At 42.2% G+C, this 20,682-nt stretch overlaps 1 protein-coding gene across 6 annotated transcripts in view; it reads left to right on the top strand.

Moving 5' to 3' along the window:
- The window catches only part of pcdh7b (protocadherin 7b), a 137,885-nt gene that overhangs the window by 3,901 nt on the left and 113,302 nt on the right, over positions 1–20,682 (top strand). The window contains exon 2 of one of the 6 annotated variants that reach the window (XM_066681744.1): positions 18,770–19,780. The exons of the other annotated variants lie outside the window; for them this stretch is intronic. Coding sequence (XP_066537841.1) covers positions 18,770–18,781 — 12 coding nt within the window. The 3' untranslated portion in view covers positions 18,782–19,780. Of the gene's footprint in view, positions 1–18,769; positions 19,781–20,682 lie in introns of those variants that run through there. 6 annotated transcript variants of the gene reach the window in all.

Here is a 20,682-nt window from a genome sequence, read left to right as displayed (position 1 = left end):
CCACTTCACTGACCCAGCTGTGAAATGTTACCCCACCCACTTCTCTTTCTTCCTCCCTCTCTCTCTCACACTCTCTCTATATATCTTTCTTCTTTCTATTCAATTTCTCTCTCTTGCTACCACCTTTTTACCCCATCTACTTCATTCGATTTCATTCTCTCTCCCCCACTCCTCTCTTCACTCCCTTTTTCTCTGTTATTTCTTTTCTTTCTGTTGTCATTCACTCTCTCTTTCCTTCCTTTCCTGCTATCTCCTTTAACCTCATCCTTGATGCTCATGCTTGATTCTGTTTCAGATTCTTTCTATCCTTCTCAATTTCCTTCTGTTGCTACCAGCTTCTTACCCCATCTGCTTCATTCCGTTTCAGGTTATTTCTGTCTCTCTCACTCTGCTCTTCACACCCCTTTCCTATATCTATTCTTCTTTCCCTCTTTAGCTAATCCTTACTCTCTCTCGTTTTCATTCTCTCATCCTATCCTTACTTGCCACCTCCTTTTACTTGATTCTGTTTCAGATTCTCTCTCTCTCTCTCTCTCTCTCTCTCTCTCTCTCGCCCAGATCCACTTTATTTAATTTTATTTTCTCTCCTTCTCCGACATTTCACTCCCTTCTCCTCTCCTCTCTCCCCTCTCTTTTGTTTACAGCAGCATTTTTCAAATGTAAAAGACTCTTTGCGCTCCTGTGAGCTGACAGGGCATTCATATTCCAAGGCAGGCGCGCGTGTGAATTAATCAATTCATATCGTTATTGTTCTCTATCCTTTGGAGCGGAGAGGAAGGAGGCGAGGTTAATGCACGATGAAGTCAGCCCTTTATTTTGCGTTTAACAAGGAAGTAGAACACTTGGCCTGTTCTGTCAGTTTTCTGTGGCAGTCTTTTACATTATTGATCATTCTCTTAACGTGAACACCATGTAAGAAGCATCCTTTGCATTTCCTGACTGCTCCTCTCCCTCAGAAAAACAGGTTCCTCATCGCTCTCTTTTAACCAATTTCTCACCCTCTCAGCCACTTGGTCTTCTCTGTTTCACAATCATTCCTTTCTTGTGTGGAGTCTCTCCCAGGGATCTCTCATACAAGCTCTGTGCACTCTCTCTCTCTTGTTGTTCGTTCATTCTCTATCTTTTTTGTCTTTTTATTTGAAAATTTTTCATTTCTTTGTCCTTCCCTTTTTTGGTCTCTCTCTTTCACTCTTAGTATTCTTCTCACATTGCTGTTCCGTCCTTGCCCAGATTCCTATTTCTTGCTCTCATCCTTCGTGGTTTAGCCATCTATCAACAACTCTGCCTTGTTTTTTTTATTTCTCACAAGCTTTTCTCTCTCTCTCTGCCTCTTAAACTCTCTCAGCCTCTCTCTCTCACTCTCAGCCCCTACCTCTCCTTATTTCAGCCTCTCTCTCTCTCTGGCACTGGTCTTTAATGTGTTGTGTACAGGCGTGTGAGCTTGCTTGTGAGAGGAATGCTTTTGCTTATGTTTCTTACGGATGTCTCATACATAATTAACCATGCACTCTATTTGCCGCTGCGCCGCGTGTATTGTGTCCGCACTCCCCTCCTTCCATACACTTATTTATTTCCTCCTTTTTCATCTGGAAGCTGCAGAGGTTTTGATGCAGCGTCCATTTGCGGCGAGCATCCGCAGCGTTGGCCGCTGGTCCTCCGTAAGGTGAAACCCCCCCTCCGCTACCAGTGTGCAATTACTGCTTCTTAAGCACGAGGTGCTATCAAGTCGGCTGCCGCTTCATGAGTTATCCCCGCTGACAATTTAACAGGGGCTCCCTTGATGTTTTATTGAACATTATCAGGACTAGCCAATGTGCCCCTGCAAAACCCATTAAGTTTGCTGCAAAGCATAATAGTCTATATCAAATGCATTGTAAGGAGAAGTCATTAGAATTTAATTTTAGCGATCGACTGCTGGGAGCCCTGTAAGTTCCCTGCTTGCTTTTGTCTGTGAAATTGGACTTCTCTTGTGTTGACATTTGCGTTAATGTTAAAAAGGAACTAATTCCTCTCTCTCTCTCTCTCTCTCTCTCTCTCCTATCAAGGAATTTGCTTGAATGAACCTGCATGCTCATATAGTCTCGTTGCACCAATTATAAAATTAAGCAGCCAGCTTTCATTTGGATTATTGACTGAATGGGACTCCTGCTGGTTTTTCTTTTTTTTTGTTGTTGTTTTTTTTCCCTGAAAGAGTGGCTTGTCTGGGCAGTGCACATTCTTTAAGGCCAAATGAAAATGCCTTTAAAGGCCTCCTCCCAACCAGCACAAGGTTCTCAAGGCAATGCAGTGCCATACAGTGAAATTAGTGGATAATCAGGTAAAAGTCTATTGACTTTGTGTTTGAGGTGAGTGAGGGGTCAGGATGTTTATCAAGCTTGTGTATTAATCAATTATCAAACAGCTCAGATCAGTGCCTGACTGGGGATGCAGTCTGAGTGACAGTTCACAACACACAAGCCTCAAAACCAGCTTTAAGGCCTAAGTAATGAAGCCTTGCTCTCCTGTTCAATTCCCCTATAGTGAATGATCCCTGAAATTGCATGTTAAGCGGCTGAGCGAGGCTGAGGCCTTTCTGATCATATTTGATTTCAGCTGCTGTGCTCTGACATCTGAGATTCTCTCTCTCTCTCTCTCTCTCTCTCTGGTGAAAGAGATGAGGGGAAAAAAAAAGACAGGGACAAGAAAGAGGGCCCTGTTAACTGGCCAGAGAAAGGTCTCTACTGTTCGGTGTGTAGTGTGTGTAAGTGTGTATGTGCAAAGGTCTTGTGGCCTCATGAATGTGAGATCTGGTTTCAGGTATCCCCCGCCACCACTCCTCAAACACCCCCAACTCCCTTCCCCAGGACTCTCACAGAGCTGCACACAGGTAACCAGGCAACTGGTAGAGCTTAGCTCTTCCATGTTCTGCGCGCACAAGATATTTAAGCGGTCATTAACTTAACCCAATGCAGGTGGCTACTTGAGTTCCATCGGCCAGCTGTCACGGTGCAGGCAAGAGGTTGGAAAATGATATATGTGACATTTTAGCTGTGGTGGAATTGGGGGAAGAAAGAGAGCTTTTATCTTTTCTTGTCTGACTTTTTGCTCTCTTAAAGTGGATTCTGAATCTCATGAATTTTATTCTAAGGCTGTTGACTTTTTCCCTGAGTCTCTGATAGAAATATATATAAGTTGTGTTATGCAAGGATCCAGGTTCTCTGAACATCCATTCCTGTGGCTGATTGCCATGAGATCCATACAGAAATGTTCCTATTATCTATTGGAATGTTGCATTACTATCAATTTTGTTAACAGTATGATTAGTTCTGTCACCCCAACTCAATACAGTGCTATTGAATGGTGTTCCACTGATTCACAGCCCAAAACCCAAGGGCTTTTATACCCCTCTAGCTGACCCTGGTCATTGATCATGGTGACCTTATGCTTGTGTGAGGCTGTCTCAGAGAGTCACATTTCATTTCAAGCATTTCTGAGATTACAAAAGCTGTGTGCACAATTGGACATCAGAATGCAGATTTCACTCATTATGAACGCTGCCTGGAAATATTTGAACATGAAGAACGTATAACAGACGCTATTCTGAAACATCATTTTGAACCATTTCTCTCGGTCCGTGTATTATGGACATTTTACACAGTGTAAAGGGCAGCTGGCATTTTTTAAATTATGTAAAAATATTAAAGAGTGACAGAAATGGAGATAAAGGATTTTGTCCCGACACTGATGATTTGTTTCTCTCACTGAGTGATGGCAATGCAGAGGATTGTACATGTGCAAGTGCATGAATATTTATTTTTGCACAGAATAAATTTTAATCACAAATTTGCGAGTCTGTCAGGGAGTTGATACATATTTTTGGACTGGCAAACTGTACTGTAGCTCCATCAGAGCCTTAACCTCCAATAAATTAAAAAAAAATATCTAGTAGATGCTATGTAGCCATTTTAAGGCAGCATCAAACCCTTCCATAAATGCGAAGGCAATCCCAGGATGCAACAACTCCTGTCCATTTCGCTCTTCTCCCCGAGCACAAATAATTAATGTTGCGATAAAAACAGGAAGATTTGAATCCACCGCGCTGAAAAGCTGAGGCGACGCTAGCCTCTGAGGTAAGTTAACACTGGTTGCATGCAGTGGGTGGGAACCAGCTGTGACGTAATCGCTCTCTAACTAATCTGCCTCATGAGGACAGACGACCGTTAGAACTCTTAAATAGCTGTCTACGTAGTCAGTGCCTACCTAGGCAATTTTGGGACAGACCAATAGTCTCAAGCCTAGAAGAGCAGGAGCTGTAACTGCAGCAGAATTGTGCTGTTCATATGTCATAAAGATCGTGACCGAGAAACTGTATCAAACGTGGTTCAGCCATGTTCATGTTTGGTCACTTAATGAAGTTAGTGTCTGTGTGAACGCCAGCGCAGTATATCACAGTGCTGTGTGTAAGTTAGCCGCTGGCCCTTGCATAAAGGATTCAGGAAAGGCGTGGTAGCCCTACTTAAGTCAGGAAAAAAAAAGTCAGAGTTATCCATTACAGCAGATTACAGCTCTCCACTTCAGTGCTATTAGAAATGCCGTTATAACCCAGAAGCATATTTTGCCAGTCCCATATGCTTCCTTCGCATACCTAAATGACATGAATATTAAACACGTATTCTCAGTAATTATTCCATGACTGGAGTCATTTTTATGGCACTAGAAAAAGCTGACCTCTTTTAGATGGTGGGATAAATTATAAAACCCTGCGGTCTCTTGTCTTTACCTGGTTATTTGTAGCTCCTTGGTGTTGGGCTAATTGCTTTGCATGGGGCACTTGTTTGGTGCTACTTGCACTTTGAACAAACACATAAAACTCACACTTACAAATCAGGGTTGCCCTCAAAAAACATCTGCGTGTGTGCGCACATGAGCTGTGTTGTGACAGCCAGTGTCCTTTTGCACTCGTCTTACCATGGGGAAAACGGTATGCAAATCAAGTTTACTCGTTTGTGTTGAAAACAGGACAAATGTTTCCCTGTGAGAACACGAAGACACCAGCAGGGTTAGTGTGTCACAGTATGTGCTGCTTATAGCTCCCCTGCAATTAAGTGTAGTGCAGCACTTTCAACTCCATAGATACTTTGTTCTTCAACATACATATGCAAATGAATGGAAATGCATTGTTAAAAAGTTGTTGCTAAGTGCTCTGCTGTCAGATGGGAAGTGAACACGATACTCTGGATAACAGAACATTTAAATAACTACTTTGTGTGGGTCATATTACAGGCCTGAGTGGAGGGAGGCCACAGAGCAGTGGAGCGACTGGTATTCGATCACCTACTGCCTGTATTTAGTGTATTATTCAAGAGAGCTTGTCAGGTAACATCTGTGTCCTGTTGCCAGTTTGATCACATCTGTCATGGAGAGGGACAAAGGATTGCTCAGGGCATCATGCATGTAAATGGATTCAGAGAGGGAGAGAGACATAGTGGTTTTTCAAGGGATCTGTGGTGAAGGCAATGGATTTACATTCTGTGAACACTCAGAAAGCTAACTGAATGCTGTTATGTTTATTGTGAATAAATAGGATTCTGTTCTCTATTGCGGCATTAGTGTTCCAAATCAAATAACCCACTGGATGGCACTTTATAGATCCCTGTTTGCTAGGAGTGCAGGTAGGTAGAAACACACACACAGAGTCTTGTCTTCATGGTTTAAGGGGACGTTACATAGACTCCAGAGACGATTGCTCTAAGACTGCAAGGGAAGCTCATCATCATCATCATCATTTTCTTCTCCGCTTCTCCATTTCAGGGTCGCGGTAGGGGAAGCTCAGCTTCCACTAAAATAATTACTGTTTGGTGTACATGTCATTGAATAAATATGCACTACAACGCACTCAACTTTTGTTCAGAATCAGCTTCTTATCACTGGTAAAGACGCGGCTTTCCTCTCAATCATTCCCGTAACTTCACAGTGCTTTAAACAGTCTGGACGCTGAGCGTCCATAGAGTTCAATAGCGAAGCAGCGAAGTTCAGCGAAACGAGACGCGTCATTGGATAAATGCTGGGCTTTATCCCGCCCATCGGACGCTCAGCGTCTCTGGGGGTCTATGGGGCAGTGGGCTGGCCTCGGATGATGATTGGATGATCTGTTTGAGGCTGAATCCTTTTTTGATTGACAGCGAAATGAGCGAATCTGCGATCCTTTGGTGTAGAGATCCGTGGGAGCATTACATTCTCATTCTGTTCTGAGTTGAACCAGACACTTTCTTAAACCTAAATGCATTTTCTTTGTTAAAAACGACTAGCAACAAATCGAGCTTCTATTTCTGTTTTTTTTTTTTTTTTTTTTTGTAGCTGCTTGTGTTTGGAGACTGACTTCTATCACTTCTATTCTATGCTGAGCCCCTCCACCATCACAAAGCACTCACAGGCGGACACACTTCACATGGTCCAAGGCCGTTTAAGCAGCCTAGCTCTGCTGGCCATTGAGAGGACACTAGTCAAGTCCCTGGAAAAGACGCCTTGTTGGCACGACAGGGTCACAGATCATTTTCTTGAAAAGGAACGGAGGGTAGAATTTATGTATAAATAAACCAACACATTTTATTATGTAGGCCGAGCTTCCGCTCCTTGAAAGACCAGCATCCGCCACTGATTCATTTTGTGGAGACTTACCCTGACCTTAACCACTACTACCCTAACCCTGTCCCAAACACTAACCTTAACACATCTTCACCTTAAAACGTAATGAATTAGGTCATAGGGAGAAGAATTATGTCCCCCATAAGGACAAGAAATCCCCATGATTTGAACAGACAGGGCATCTTCCTGCTTTCAGAAAATCAGACAGTGTGTGTAACTTCACTATTTAATTACAGCGCTAAGCACTTGTTTCTTCACACCTACTGATACAAACAGACAACAACAGAAGTTTGGTTGATGGTTCATACTTAATGTCAGAGTGAAAAGATACATGAGCCATTGTATTAAAACCACTTCCTAACTACATAAACTGAATAACTGTTAACTGTTGAGCACTAAATAAATCAACTGCCTGGATAGATTTTGACATTATAGATTATAGGCATATGTTCATGCCTCCTCCTGTAACAAGTCCCCATGATTAGTCACATTAACCATGTCTACTTTCATTCATTTCCATTAGTCCTGTTGAGTAGGTGAAGCTTCAGACTTCAGGATGATTCACCAACTTTGGATGTGTTGGTAATGGCAATAAATGGACTGAACTTGTAAAGACACAGAGGGGGCAGGGGATTTGGAAATGAATTTACAGCATAAGAGATGTGAAAGAGGAGGGAGAGAGAGCCTCTTCAAATCTGTCAGCAGGCATTAGGCAAAAAAAAAAAATACACAGTAGCTGTCAGAAGTTTGGAGACTTTTTTTTTTTCCCTTGAGCTTGAATCTTTAGTTCACAACGTCCGCTGCATATACTGTACTTAGCCTGTGTTATAAATGGCCATTGTTTACAGTCAGTGCTGTGAACTGTGGCAGTAATATGGACAGACTAAAGGACCGTACAAACACATCCATGAAAAATTAAACACTGCAGTGTGATGGTAGAAATAGGAGTTGGGCCTCTGTTCTAATGGAGCTGCCGGGCCCGGGCTGCAGTTAACGCAGCTATGTAAAACAGCGCCATAGATCTGCTCTGACATTCAGCAGCGTTTGAGTCAGTGCAGAGGGCCACGAGTGAAGATGGGAGAGTCTTCCCTCAGCTTTTGTAGCCATTTCTCTTGACCTTTCAGGAGTATCATAGCTGCAGCTCTTTGATTTGCTTTCTTGTGCTTTTAAGTAAACCATCCTTTCAGCAGCTGATGACTGTGAGGTCTGAGTGGGCCTTGAGGTCTCCTCCTCTCTCTTCCTCTCCCCACCCCCCCCCCCCCCCCCCTCTCTCTCTCTCTCCTTGTTCTGACTTTTTTCTCTTACTTTCTTTAATTTGGTTTTCTTCTTTCATCCCATTGATCTCTCTCTCATATTTATCTTCCACAAGATAACTCTTTTACTTGCCCTTTCTCTCTCTCCCTCTCGCTCTCTCTCTCTATGAGTAGAAACACTAGTGACTGAATATGAAGCGGCAGAAGGTGCATCTGTAGCATTTGTCATGATAAGCTGATGAAAGGAACAGCTAGAGGAGGACGAGAGGCATAGCTACAGAGTGAGAGAGAAAGAGAGCTGTGGCGGTGTTTCTTGATTGGTCGATGGCATGCTGATTGTAAGTGGCAGTGTCTGTGTGTGTTGTCTGCGTTGCAACTTGTCCTCACTTTTCAATTTGGGTGGCGTCAGAATGTGAGATTTCAATTTTGCAAAGCAGCGTGACACTAGGCAAAAGAGAAGAGGCTTTAGTTTGGAAAAAAAATATAAATCTATCCATTCTTCCACCAGCACCAGCTATGGGTTCATTCAGTGGCAATGGTGCTCACGGGAGGCACATAGCATTCTGATGTCACTTACATGGATTTGAACCATCTCAATGACAGCCATATGAGTGTATGAATGTGTGTGTGTGTGTCATTCACACTGCTGCGTTGTTTTTACATCATTGTTCTCCCCCTGGCTTTTTGACTCAGTGCTTTAAATCTTTGAGTGTTTAAGTCAAACATGGCTTGTTGCTGATGTAGGGCAGCACAGGGGAATAGTTGGCAGTCATAGAGGATACCAGCAGGGATCAGATGCTTTTTCTGTGGCTTTTGAACTGCTGAAAGAGAATGGCTGCTTTTTTTTTTTTTTTTTTCACGGGGAAAACCCAGGCGATGGTATTTTCGTAGTGCTGTGTTTGCTCACAGGGTTGTGGCCTAAAGCAACCTTTAAGCTGTGTGTTTTGTGCTGTATACGTAGGAGAGACAATGAGAGATGCTGTCAAACATATTGCACTGGATTTACCTGAATGTTGCCTTATGAATGAACTACACCATCATAGGTGTTACTCTCACCTCTCTCACCTGCACCTATTTGCACCTTTGTAGGGGACCTTTGTAGGTGGTCAGAATCAATTTTTGTCAGTAGAATTAAACGACAAGAGAGGGAGAGAAATGAACAAGGAGAGATAATTACTTTGGGGTTGGGGGCATAGAGAGAAGCAATGGCAGAAGGTGAAACAGAGACAGTAATCAACACTTTAAATTAAGGCTACATTAACCGTACTTAACAGTATAAATTAATGAGACAGAAATAATCATAACTAAATGATTAACTCATAATTAATGTTTAAGTAACCATAGAAACAAAAACTAGAATTATGTTAGCATTGTATAAAATACAAAATGCTAGTACTTGTTTCTTATCATTAATTGATGATTAATTGTGGCATTACCACACCATTTATTTAGGCTTATTACTGACAGAAAGAGAGAGAGAGAGAGAGAGAGAGAGAGAGAGAGAGATGGGCAGTAGAAACCAAACCATGACAGAGATGCATACACAGAAAATGATATAAAATGTACAGAGTGTGAAAAACAACACTGGGAGAGAGAAATGAAGAGTGTAGGCAAAGAGTGAGAGGCAAGTAGCGAGCGCTAGAAAGAAAGTGTTCAAGTCCCTCCACTCCATTTAACCCAGTCTGTGATGAAGTTGTGCTTGTCCTTCATAAGAAAGAGGCTCGTGAGCAGTAAAGGAGTGACACCTCTGAGTGAGTTAGTCTCTCTATCACCCGCCCGCACAGCGGCCAATCCGAGCGCTCGTTAGCCAGATAGAGCTGTGTTTATAGAGTGAAATAATAGACACAAAATATGACTGACAAGTCACTCTGCACAGCAGCGTACAGGTGTGTGTGTGTGTGGGCGCTATGGGCTGACAGAGTGGGCGTTGAGATGTGCAGGCTATTTTTCAAAAGGTTTCCATTCCATGCCACAGAATCAGATTAATGTGCATGAACACACACACAGAGGCTAGCTCTTATACACTGTGTGTGTGTGGATATAGTAACACACTGCAATTGATCACCCACAACATTAAAACCATTGAGAGCTAAAGTGTTTAACACAGATTATCTGATTACAGTGGCATCTGTCAAGGTGTGGGATATTTACAAGTGCAAGTGAACATTCAGTTCTTAAGATTGTTGTAAGTGTATGAGTGACAAATTCTGATCTTCGTAAAGTTTTCTCCAGCTCTTTCAGGGTGGTCCTGGTACGCCGTGATTCGTAGTCCAGCAGCAGGTTCATGGGAAGGCTCGTGTGCAGGTGTGTGTAGGGGTCAGCCCCATGCACAGCAAGCTCTGTGTTCTTTCAGGTTACATTCTTATCCAGCTGTAAATCTTTCAGTGATGTGTGCTAAGGTGACGCTGTTGTGTAGATTTGCTTGCTCCTCAATCACAAACAGCACTACAGCTCATCATAAAGGTATTAGATGCTATTTAATCACTCCAGAAAACAAACTGTTTCACTGCTTCACCGCCGAATACTAGCTTTCTCCATTCCCATCTAGTCCTCTATGTTTATAAATCTGTGAAATATTTCCAAGTACCATTTTCTTTCCTTTCCCCATCTACAGTCAAATATATATTCGACTGTATATTTGTTATGCCCCAAAACATGCATCGTCCTTATCTACACTCCTCTTCAGTCTGGTGTGAAGCCATTATTTGTCTTCTTAACCCTTGCCCTGTTCTGCATGTAGAACAGGCGGATGTGTGGGGGGGTTGAAATATTAAGCGAGGTGCAATCTCTTGACTGCATAAGTGGGGATTAAACACTAAGGCCAGTATAAATAATGCAAATGTCTGGCACATCAGTCTGAGGCAGAATGCCTTTTATGTGTGAGCTCTCATTGCTGTGGACTGAAAAGAGCTAGAGCCTGATGGATCTAAAGAGAGGGAAAACAGGTGAAAAGAACAGGCTGGACTTCACTATTAGGCCTCTCTTTTATTCGGCACGCTTTCTTCTTGTCAGGCTCTTAAAGGGATTGTGTGTGTGTGTGTGTCCGGTCTGCTCCCAAATGAGATTATGTGTGTGAGAGTCAGGAGAGAGCAGGTTCAGCAGCCATCCATCAAGCTGTGGGGAAGCGGTGTGTGCTGCGGCTCAGGAGCGAGAGAGAGGCCACAGGGCTGTGTATGAGTGTGTATGTGTGTGTGTGCGTGTGTGCGTGTGTGCGCGCGCTGCAACAGGGGCCTCTATGGTTCAGCCGTTCCATCACAAGAACACTGACACATAGCTACATGCCTGAAAAGGTTTCAGTCTCCCAGGTGTATGTGTATGTGGGGGTGTATGTGGAAGTGTGTGCTTGCCTACACAAACCATACCCTTCAGAAAACAATGGAACTGACATTGTAACTAAAACACTGGGTACAATTTTACTTTAGGACAATGTTTGTAAGATTACATGACACTTACAGTATCTCGGCCGTGACAAATGACATAAACCTGCTTAAACATTTATAAAGGCTTGCGCTATTTCATGAAAATGGCGGATTTGGCCTAACCTCTTTCTCAGGTAACAGACACTGGGAAACATGGGAAATGCTTTGGGTGAAATGGCATAACACAATACCCTCGTGGATAGGATAACTATATTTAACTATATTTATTTCCACTGAAAATGCTAGCTGTCTTCTACACTGTATGAATATGAACGGGCTCCTAGAAATGGTCCAAAATGACTTAACATAAAATGTTAATAAACATTCTTGTCACAAGGACCCACATACAAGTCATGTACATGCCAGTTTTCACTCACCAGTCCATTATCTACCTCCCTCGACCTCAACCTGCACCATCACAACAGCACACTTTTCAACCTGTTGTCAACAGTGGCAATATTCATTATCACATAGCTCACTCTCTAGCTGGGAAGCCCCGTATCAATAAGAGGACCTGAGAGAGCCCAGGCTATTAGCGCTGGCCGATAAATCTTGTCAGATGGCGGAGCGTGGGGCGGCCTGTGAAAAATGAAGGTCACAAGCTGGAGTTTATGAGAGGCTGTTATAAAATAAGCTGAATTATGGAGTCCCCTGGGCCTCCTTGCAAATGCTAATTTCAGACACCCTGGTCTGGAGTCCCCCCTCTTCACACAGCAGCAGTGCAGGGTTAGCCCAGGCGAAGAACTGGGAGAATTATACTGTGATTTGAAGGGGGAGTGTTGACACTGTGAACCCATCTGACCCAAGAGAGAGCAGTGATTTAAAGTGGAATACCTTAGGGGATTAAAAAAAAAGAAAGAAAGAAAAGCAGAGAATTTACTGAGGTGAACAAATACACTGGAAAAACTGATGGATTCAGTTTGCTGAGAATACTGTCACTGTATCTCCAAAGTGGTAACTTCGCAGGACAAGGAAGAAAACAACATGAATTTAAACAAGAGCTAGTGCAGCAGGATTGATTCCTAAGTCATTTTGAGCTTTTTCTCTTCATCTGTTCCTCATGAAACTTAGTGCTGTGTAAAAAAAAAAAAAACAGCTGGTGTTTTCACATTATGCCAAAAAGAAAAACAACAAAATTAGAGATGCATGGTTTTGTCCCAACAGTGAAGATATATGTAATTTCCATGATGTATACTATGTTCTGTTTGATTGTCCACATTTATGTGTTGAAAATGCCATAAAACACATTCAAACATGTTCCCTTCTGAGCTTAGTCTCAGGATTAAAATTTTCATTTGTATTAGTTCTCCATTATGTCTACGCTGCCAGCCCTCTAACAAATTAGACCCCAAACACCATAACCTCTATAACCAATTCACATAAAGCCATGAGGTTCAGTACCCTTGACATACATTTACTCTTCCTGGACGCCCTAGATGCCTAGTGGTGATCAGTAGTTTCCACTAAAGAAGATAATCAAACGCATAATCAGTTAAATACCTGTGGGGGAAACAAGGAAGTTAACTGAGGGAAAATCTATGCTGAAGACAGATTGCATTCACGTGGAGATGACGTACACATTTAAATCAAGTGCATTCTCACTGCATGGCATTCTGCAGAGTAGAGTAAAAAAAAAAAGTCGGATAGATGCAGCCTATTCACTATGTATATCCATGCAGGATTTTGGACCTCTCAGCAATATAAAGCACAATGGCCTGCTCAGAATATGCAGCACTCTAGGTGTGTGGATTCAGCATGTGCATATTGTGTGTGTTCAGCAGAGAGATGGAAAGAGGACGGTTTTCCTTCTAATAAAGTCTTTTAAGGGCAGAAAACAATTTCTCTGCAGATGGGCCTATGGCCATTTAATTTTCCCCAGCCAACAGATTTATAGAGTCTTCCTGAATCTCGCTGCAGCAGGCCAACTGAGGATTCAGACTGTGTTAAAGGCTGCTGCAGTGGGGAAGTGGGGAGGGAAAGAGAGATAGAGAGAGATAGCACCTGGGCTAGAGGGGGTAGTGGAGATAGAGGAAAGGCGTGGTCTGTGTTCTTTGTCTCAAACTAAGTTCAGTAATGACAAGGTTGTGGGTATCAGAACCTTACTCACTCCACCCTATCCCCACCCTCCACAAACACACAATAGGCCGCTTGGTAATAGCCCTGCTGAAATAACAGCAGGTCCGAGGTTGGACTTAGTCACCTTAAGTTTTTTAGGGGTAGGATGGAGTTTGGGGAAAGGTCTCTTTCTCTGCAAATTTGCTTCAGTCCATTTTCTCCAGAGATGGGGGTCAGAGCAACACTTGGATACTAGAGCAAATTGTAAATTACAGAGCAGGCTGTGGCTGGCCTGGGAACACCTGGAGGCTAAAGAAACGCCCTCTCGCACAACCCAGCAAACGGCCTCCAACAACTAAACCGCTAAAGCTTTTCTAACAGTCATTTATAAATTACAAGCTTGCTATGTATTATGCTGTGGTGATGTAATATAATGGGCCAGTGTGGGAGTAATGTGTCAGCATGGCTTTCTGCTTGCCTTAAAGCTGCCTTACTGTATTCAATCACATCAAAGAATCTACATAATCTACATTTTTAAATAATAAAAAAAGCCTTTATTGCTTATTGAGTACATAGTCTTTTATTAACCCTGTCTTACATAACACCTCATATTCAAAGAATTTGCCTTTGTCTTCTGTCTTTGACTCAATAAATCTGCCTCCAGAGTAGCCTACATTGGGTGGTAAAGTGTATCAGCGCATGAAACTGGTGCTTCCGATTTGCTACCAGTTTATCACTGTGGTGTGGTTGTTTTTGAGTGAGTTTGTGCACAAGTTTGAACAGAATTCTGACTGATTTGGCTTGTCACTAGCAGTAAAATTTGATGAAGGTAATTATAATTACACTTATATAGTTATTTTTTTAGACACCCAGAGTGCTTAATGTATTTTTAGAACATTAAATGGGACATATTATACCTCTTTTAAAACAAGTTTGAATAGGCCTATGGACTATACAAAACATGTTCATGAAGTCCTTTGTACAAAATCACTCTCACATAGAGATCTCAACAGCTCCATTGTTGCCAGCTTCAGTCCCTTGCACAATGAACCGTTTAAGGGCTCTGTCACTTTTATGCAAATAATTTGTTGCTGGCCACGCCTCACCCATCACATGTTTATGCAGGTGAGGGGTGATGCCAGGGTGGTTCTATGCAAATTTCCTTATTGTGACATCACAATAAGCGAGTCATCCAAACAGCTCGTAGAAGCATGTGATTCCTGGCACAAAAGTCTTTCAACTGACTCTCAGAAAATGGATGGAATTTTTTTTTTTTTGCTGGTGCTTGGAGTGTTTCTAGGAGCAGTAGAGACCCAAGTGGAAATACAAAAGCACACAAAAACTGAGTTATGCATAATATGTTCTCTTTAAGGACAAAATTAAAGAGATTGGTGGTTGCTTCGACCACTACCACCAATGTGCAGCATCCATCTGGAGGATGTGATGGTAGCCAGTCCTCCCCAGTATGCTCACCACATATTAGGTATTAAGTAGAGTTAAAAAAAAAAAAAAAGATTGTATTTATTTTGCCCTATTTTGTTTATTTAAATGTGGGGAACATTAGAAGGCGTCCAAAAACACACGTTGGTAGGTGGATTGGCGACTCAAAAGTGTCCATAGGTGTGAATGTGTGTGTGTGTCTGTGTTGCCCTGTGAAGGACTGGCACCCCCTCCGCCTTGCGCCCAATGATTCCAGGTAGGATCTGGACCCACCGCGACCCTGTATTGGATAAACGGTTACAGATAATGAATGAATGAATGAATGAATGAACATTAGAAGGCCAGAACTGTGCACAGTGGCACATGTAGCAGGACAAAAAGGGGTAACACCCTGATTCTTTTAGAGGAAATTCCCAGGGATCATTTGATGGTCTCAGTCATGCCTTTTGTTTAATATCTTATTTGAATGATGTCACAATATGTTCATTATATTCATTACTGCAAGGAGATCCTGTCACTGACCTCAGGCATTGGGATCCACACAGACCATAGGACCATAACCCTTTGTTCATATCCATGTGTTTGCTACAAAATGTACATATTTAAGGATTAATGACAACAGCACTCAGAGTAGTAGAATAAGGACTCCTGTCTAATGTACTCTAAAGTGAAATACCTATATTAAGTCATTGAACAGAAAAGTCCCTATTCCCACACTCACCTGTTGGTCATTAAGGCCACAAGTGCTAGTATAGTTCTAATGTAAAGGATTCCAAAGAGGAGATCCCAGCAGTACAAAAGGGACTAGACTGAATGTAGAAGAGGTCACCTGCTTTGTGTGTGTTCCGAGTTCCCATTGTGAAGCCAAACCAAAACGAGACTTGTGGAATAAAGCCGAATATTTACACTAACTGCTGTTCCTGCTAAAGCACGCGTCTCAAACACGTAGGGTAAGACATGCTGTCTTGTCTTTATTCAGCGAAATCCTTTTGAAAAGGGCATTTTTTCCCTCCTGGCCTCTCTCTCTGTCTTTCCCTACTCTGTGTGTGAATCGAGGACATGACATTACCGTCAGTGACCTTGTAATTTATTTCTGAAAAGAGAAAGGCCTTATCTGCGCCAGCGTGGTTGATGGTGAATGGGGAAGCTTCGTGTATTCACACTTTGTTTTCTTTGGGTTTAACATGGGAATCCTGGGTGGGCATTAACAATAGCCTTGTTACTATGGAAATGGCTTTTCCCACCCCCTTTCATTTTTATTTAAAAAAAAATGGCCTTCACTATTTTTCTTTCTTCCCCCCCCCACACACACACTTTCTGTTTTCTTTTATTTATTTATTTTACAGTGATAAAGCCAGTTGTAAACACATTGTGTGAAGGTTCATCTGGTGAGAGTGGGATGGCTGACGAGTGTTGAGTTTTTATGGCATAGCCTCCTAATCTTTTTATTTTCTTCAATAATCTGCAAAAGAACAAGCAAAAAAAATGTAGATTACCTCTCGTGATCTCAGTCCCAGAAACCTATTTAATGCTGCCCATCTGCTCCATGGATAATCAAAAGTTTGTCTTGTCGACTTCTCTTCACACACTGCTAAGTAGTTGCTAGGTGATGAAGATGTTGTGTGAAAGCTGTTTTCTTGTGCGTCAAATATGTGATATTGTCATTACTTTGCTATGGCTTTGCTTTCGTTGTTCAAGCGAGAATGTAATAATGTCATATTTTGGTGTTTTACTTTTAGGCATGGCGCTGTCCACCTGGAATTGAAAAAGTATGTATATATATATATAAAGTCTACAAAACAACACACAACCACATGTTGCACTTGAAAGCCTGTGCCTGAGAGGAAGAAAACAATCCTGTTTGCACCTCATTGGGTCCATTGTTCTTGTTTGGGCCCTCCTCAGTAGCACCTGTCAAGGCGTGCTGGTGATTTGTGTCCTCTGCTTTGGAGATCGGTGGATTCAATTAGCCATGAGAAAGAAATTTTACAACATTGCTCTGTAACTCAACAAGTTTCTTTTGTAGACCTGGCCAGCTCTTGGCACGCACAGGCAATCGTGCCAGCTAATATTGTCCTCTTATTTGATTGTGAATATCAGAGAGCGGGAGGAAAGAGAAAGAAATGACATAGAGAATAGGACGAGAGACAGAGAGACCATAAGAATAAAAGACCAAGTAGATAAGACAAAAGAGAAGTATGGAGGACAAAGAAGGTGGGAAATATGTGAGGTGAAAAGAGAGAGAGAGAGTGTGTGTGTGTGTGTGTGTTTTGGGGAACCTAAACAGTTCTAATATTTCCTGGACATCCTTCAGAGGTTTGGATGGGAATAAAAACAGCTTGCAGATTTACTCACATTTCCTACAGCTCGGCAAACACAGATTTGTGTTTGAATTATGTATTAGAAATGTAGACGGGGGAAAATAAAATAAAGTAAAAAAATAAATAAATAAAGTCCAGGGCAGTAATGGGATGGATTCCGGACATGGTTTAAGCTTAGTCTCAGCCAGAATTTCAGGCTTGAAGATACTTTTTAATCACTGGCCTCAGTGGTGTTGTGAAACTTGGCTCGCATTCTTACAAAACAAATCACATCTTGGCCTCAAGTGGGTTCGGGCCTATAACACTGCCACCCTCAAGGAGCCATTTTGATGAATGTATTGAATGCTGCTCCTGCACATTGTCCAGAGCTAAACTAAATCAAATATGACCATGCATGTGTAAAAAAGTCCTTGGAGTAAAGAGAACCCTGCTGCTGTAGTGTAGGCCTACTGTAATTCCTAAGCTTCTGATGTGAATGCTCTTTATATATCCCAATGTTTTTTGATACCCCTTAAAATATGTCAGTGTAGCAGCTGGAAGATGCAGCCATTATAGACAGATATTCAATTGTGCATGCACGGCTTGTATAATCTGTGGAGTGCAACCGCATTCTCTGGAACAATAGATATACATTCAATACCTTTGGGAAGGCCTGGACTGGCTTTGTGATTCAGAAGTGATCAACCAACATACATACTTTGCCTCACGTGACCTAATGATCTTTTGGCTGAATGCCATGAAATCCTCACCACAATACTCTAAGATCCAGAGTGAAGCCTATCCAGATGATTAGAAGCTGTTACAGCAACAGAGGAGGAACAGAGTCTAAGTTGATACCCTTTATTTCAGGCAAAGTTTACATTTTTACTAATGTATTGTTTATGTGTGAGCTGGTCTGTGTATGTTTACAGAATTACCCCATCCACCAAGCCAAAGATGATGTTAAACTGCCATTTCTGGGAATTAAGAAGCATGAATAGCCATGACTCGCATACCCTGAAGTCAGAAAATGTGTGTATGTGGGTCTCTGGTTTTCCAGGCCTTTTTTTTTCTTTAAAGGATGAACGAATGGTTTCAGATGTGTGTGTGAATGTGTCATATGCATGTGTCGAATCCATGTGCACTGAATTTACAGTCATCAACTGAGTCTGATGACTCAGCTCGGTCTCAGAATTAATTCAGCGGCTGGATTTTTAGTGTGTGGTGTAAATGGGTGTGAATATGCTTCCATAAAAAATAGAAAAACACATTTATGAATGCTTACACAGAACAGTCAAGCAACATAGATGCTCAATGGTCAGCAAAATTTAAAGGAAAACGTGTGCAGGCCCATCTAGCCTTGCTCAAATATAATCTTGTTGAGTACTATGCATGGAAATGAGTTGAAAATGTATGTATTTGCAGATTGTACTCTTACACACACACACACACACACACACACACACACACACACACACACACACAGTTATCAGAAAAGTAATAGGAGGCTGAGCTGTTTTTTCTCTGCAGAAATCAGTCGATGCAACTTCTTAGCCCATACACCCCCGATATGTTTTTCCCAAGTACATATTGTTAAAAACCTTCACTAGTTCCTCTCTCTCTCTCTCTCTCTCTCTCTCTCTCTCTCACATATCCCCCTTCTCTCTCATTCTGACAGTTGCTGCAGTAGAGGAGGTTTGATTAGGAGCTGCAGTCTGGGCCGCAGGGAGGAGCGGGCAAGCGAGGCTGGAAATGAATACTGCTGGCTGGAATAGAGAGACAGAGAGAGAAAGAAAGCGGGGGTTAGGAGCTGCTTTGAGCTTCTAGTTTTCCCCCAACTGAATCACCAGTGCTCATGACGCACCATGATGTGTGATTTTATAGGTGTGTGTGAACAACAGAGAGAGGACTAGAGACAGAGGGACTGCTCTGTCCTTTATTTTTTCCTTCATATGAGACAGAAAAATTCATAGAAGACCTGTGTTGAATTGAACTGACCTTTATTCAAAGACACTGCTGTGAAGTTGGAAAAGCTGGCTGATCAGATTAGCCTCCACTCTTCTGGGAATGGTTTTCCGCTAGATGCTGGATCGTTACTGTGAGGTTTCAGCCACAAACGCATTAGTGAGGGTGGATGCAAATATCGGATGATTAGTTCAGGATCACAAAAGCCACAACAGCTCATTGAATGGAGCTCCATCACACCACAACCAATTGCAAAGTTGACTCATACCACCCTAACCCACACTTGGCACTGCACTTTGAAACACAGGCTCATGTGCAGCATCTTTAGTGCATTTTGTTTCATTTTAAGAAGAATCTTCAAGGTCTTTGTCTCAACATATTCATTACTGCAAGGAGTTTCTACAGACGTTTGGACATGTAGTGTATAACATGTAGTGTATGTTCTGTGTGAAACTGCTCAACACAACACACTCAGTAATATGGTAACGTAATGTGGCCATGCCAATAAAGCTTCTTTCAGTACAGTTGAGATGAATTGAGCCGGAGCCGAGAAGTATGGCCAAGATTAAACATATTCAGTGTTAAATATCTGCATAATTAAACTGTTAAGATTAACAAAGTCTCTTTGTTTGATTATTTACCCAATATTACTAATTACTCAGTCCAATCTTGATGGTCTGATGAAGACTGACTCAAATTTCCTTTAAGACAAGTGAACCCAACCACCACTTCTTTTCAGTCTTCCACTAAAGCAATATGTTTGGACAGCTCAACACTATTGAAGGAGAACACTAACTACCCGTTTCTGTTGTGTTGTTATGTTAGCTAGCAGATGCACATCATGGCTTAGTGATTGGCTCAGCTCATATGAAGATTACAAAACGCACAGGACGAGAGAGAAATAGTGGGTGAGGGAAGGAAGGATGGAGAAAATGGTGCTTTTCCATAATGAGGTACATAAACCTCATGCTGACACAAATGTCTGGTGTGTGTAGGTTTGCTCTATGGCTCTTGTGTATAGAGTGCCCTAAGAGAAAGTCTGCACACACAGCTGACACCTCCACACAGAACCTGTTTTTTGTTGTTATTTTCTTCCCCCTCCCATACATTGTTACATCAAAAATAACAGCAACAGCAGCGGTGGCACCTAAGACCTTTTTGTGTGTGTGTGTATGTGTGTGTGCACGCATGTCAGGCAGATGTACTAAAGGGAGTGACATGTTTGAAAGGCAGGAACACAGGGCCTGCTGGAGGCCTCCTCAGGGCCTGCACCTTTTCGGCACTGGTGTGAAAACGACACGGAGACAGTGCAAAAGAGCTGAAAAGCTGCAATACTGCCACTGTCACCTTCTCTGTCTTAACCTGCTTCTCTCTCTCTCTCTCTCTCTCTCTCTGGAGCAATGCTTAAGGTGTGGTTGCAACTCTCTTTATTTTAATTTTTGGCTTTCCTTCTTTCTGGGAACTTCTGTGGTGGGAGTTTACCAAGCGGTTTCTCAGATTTGCTTTTGAAAATCCAGGTTCTTCAGCGGTTGTTCACTTAACTTTTCATTTGTTAAAACTTTTTCATTGGATTTGAACCAACTGAATGAGATGGTGCCTTATACTCTAGAAGTGCCCTTTATTAGA

This window comes from Hoplias malabaricus, chromosome 9 (assembly GCF_029633855.1).
Source record: "Hoplias malabaricus isolate fHopMal1 chromosome 9, fHopMal1.hap1, whole genome shotgun sequence".
Taxonomy (NCBI): domain Eukaryota; kingdom Metazoa; phylum Chordata; class Actinopteri; order Characiformes; family Erythrinidae; genus Hoplias; species Hoplias malabaricus.
This window is presented reverse-complemented; position numbering and strand designations above follow the sequence as displayed.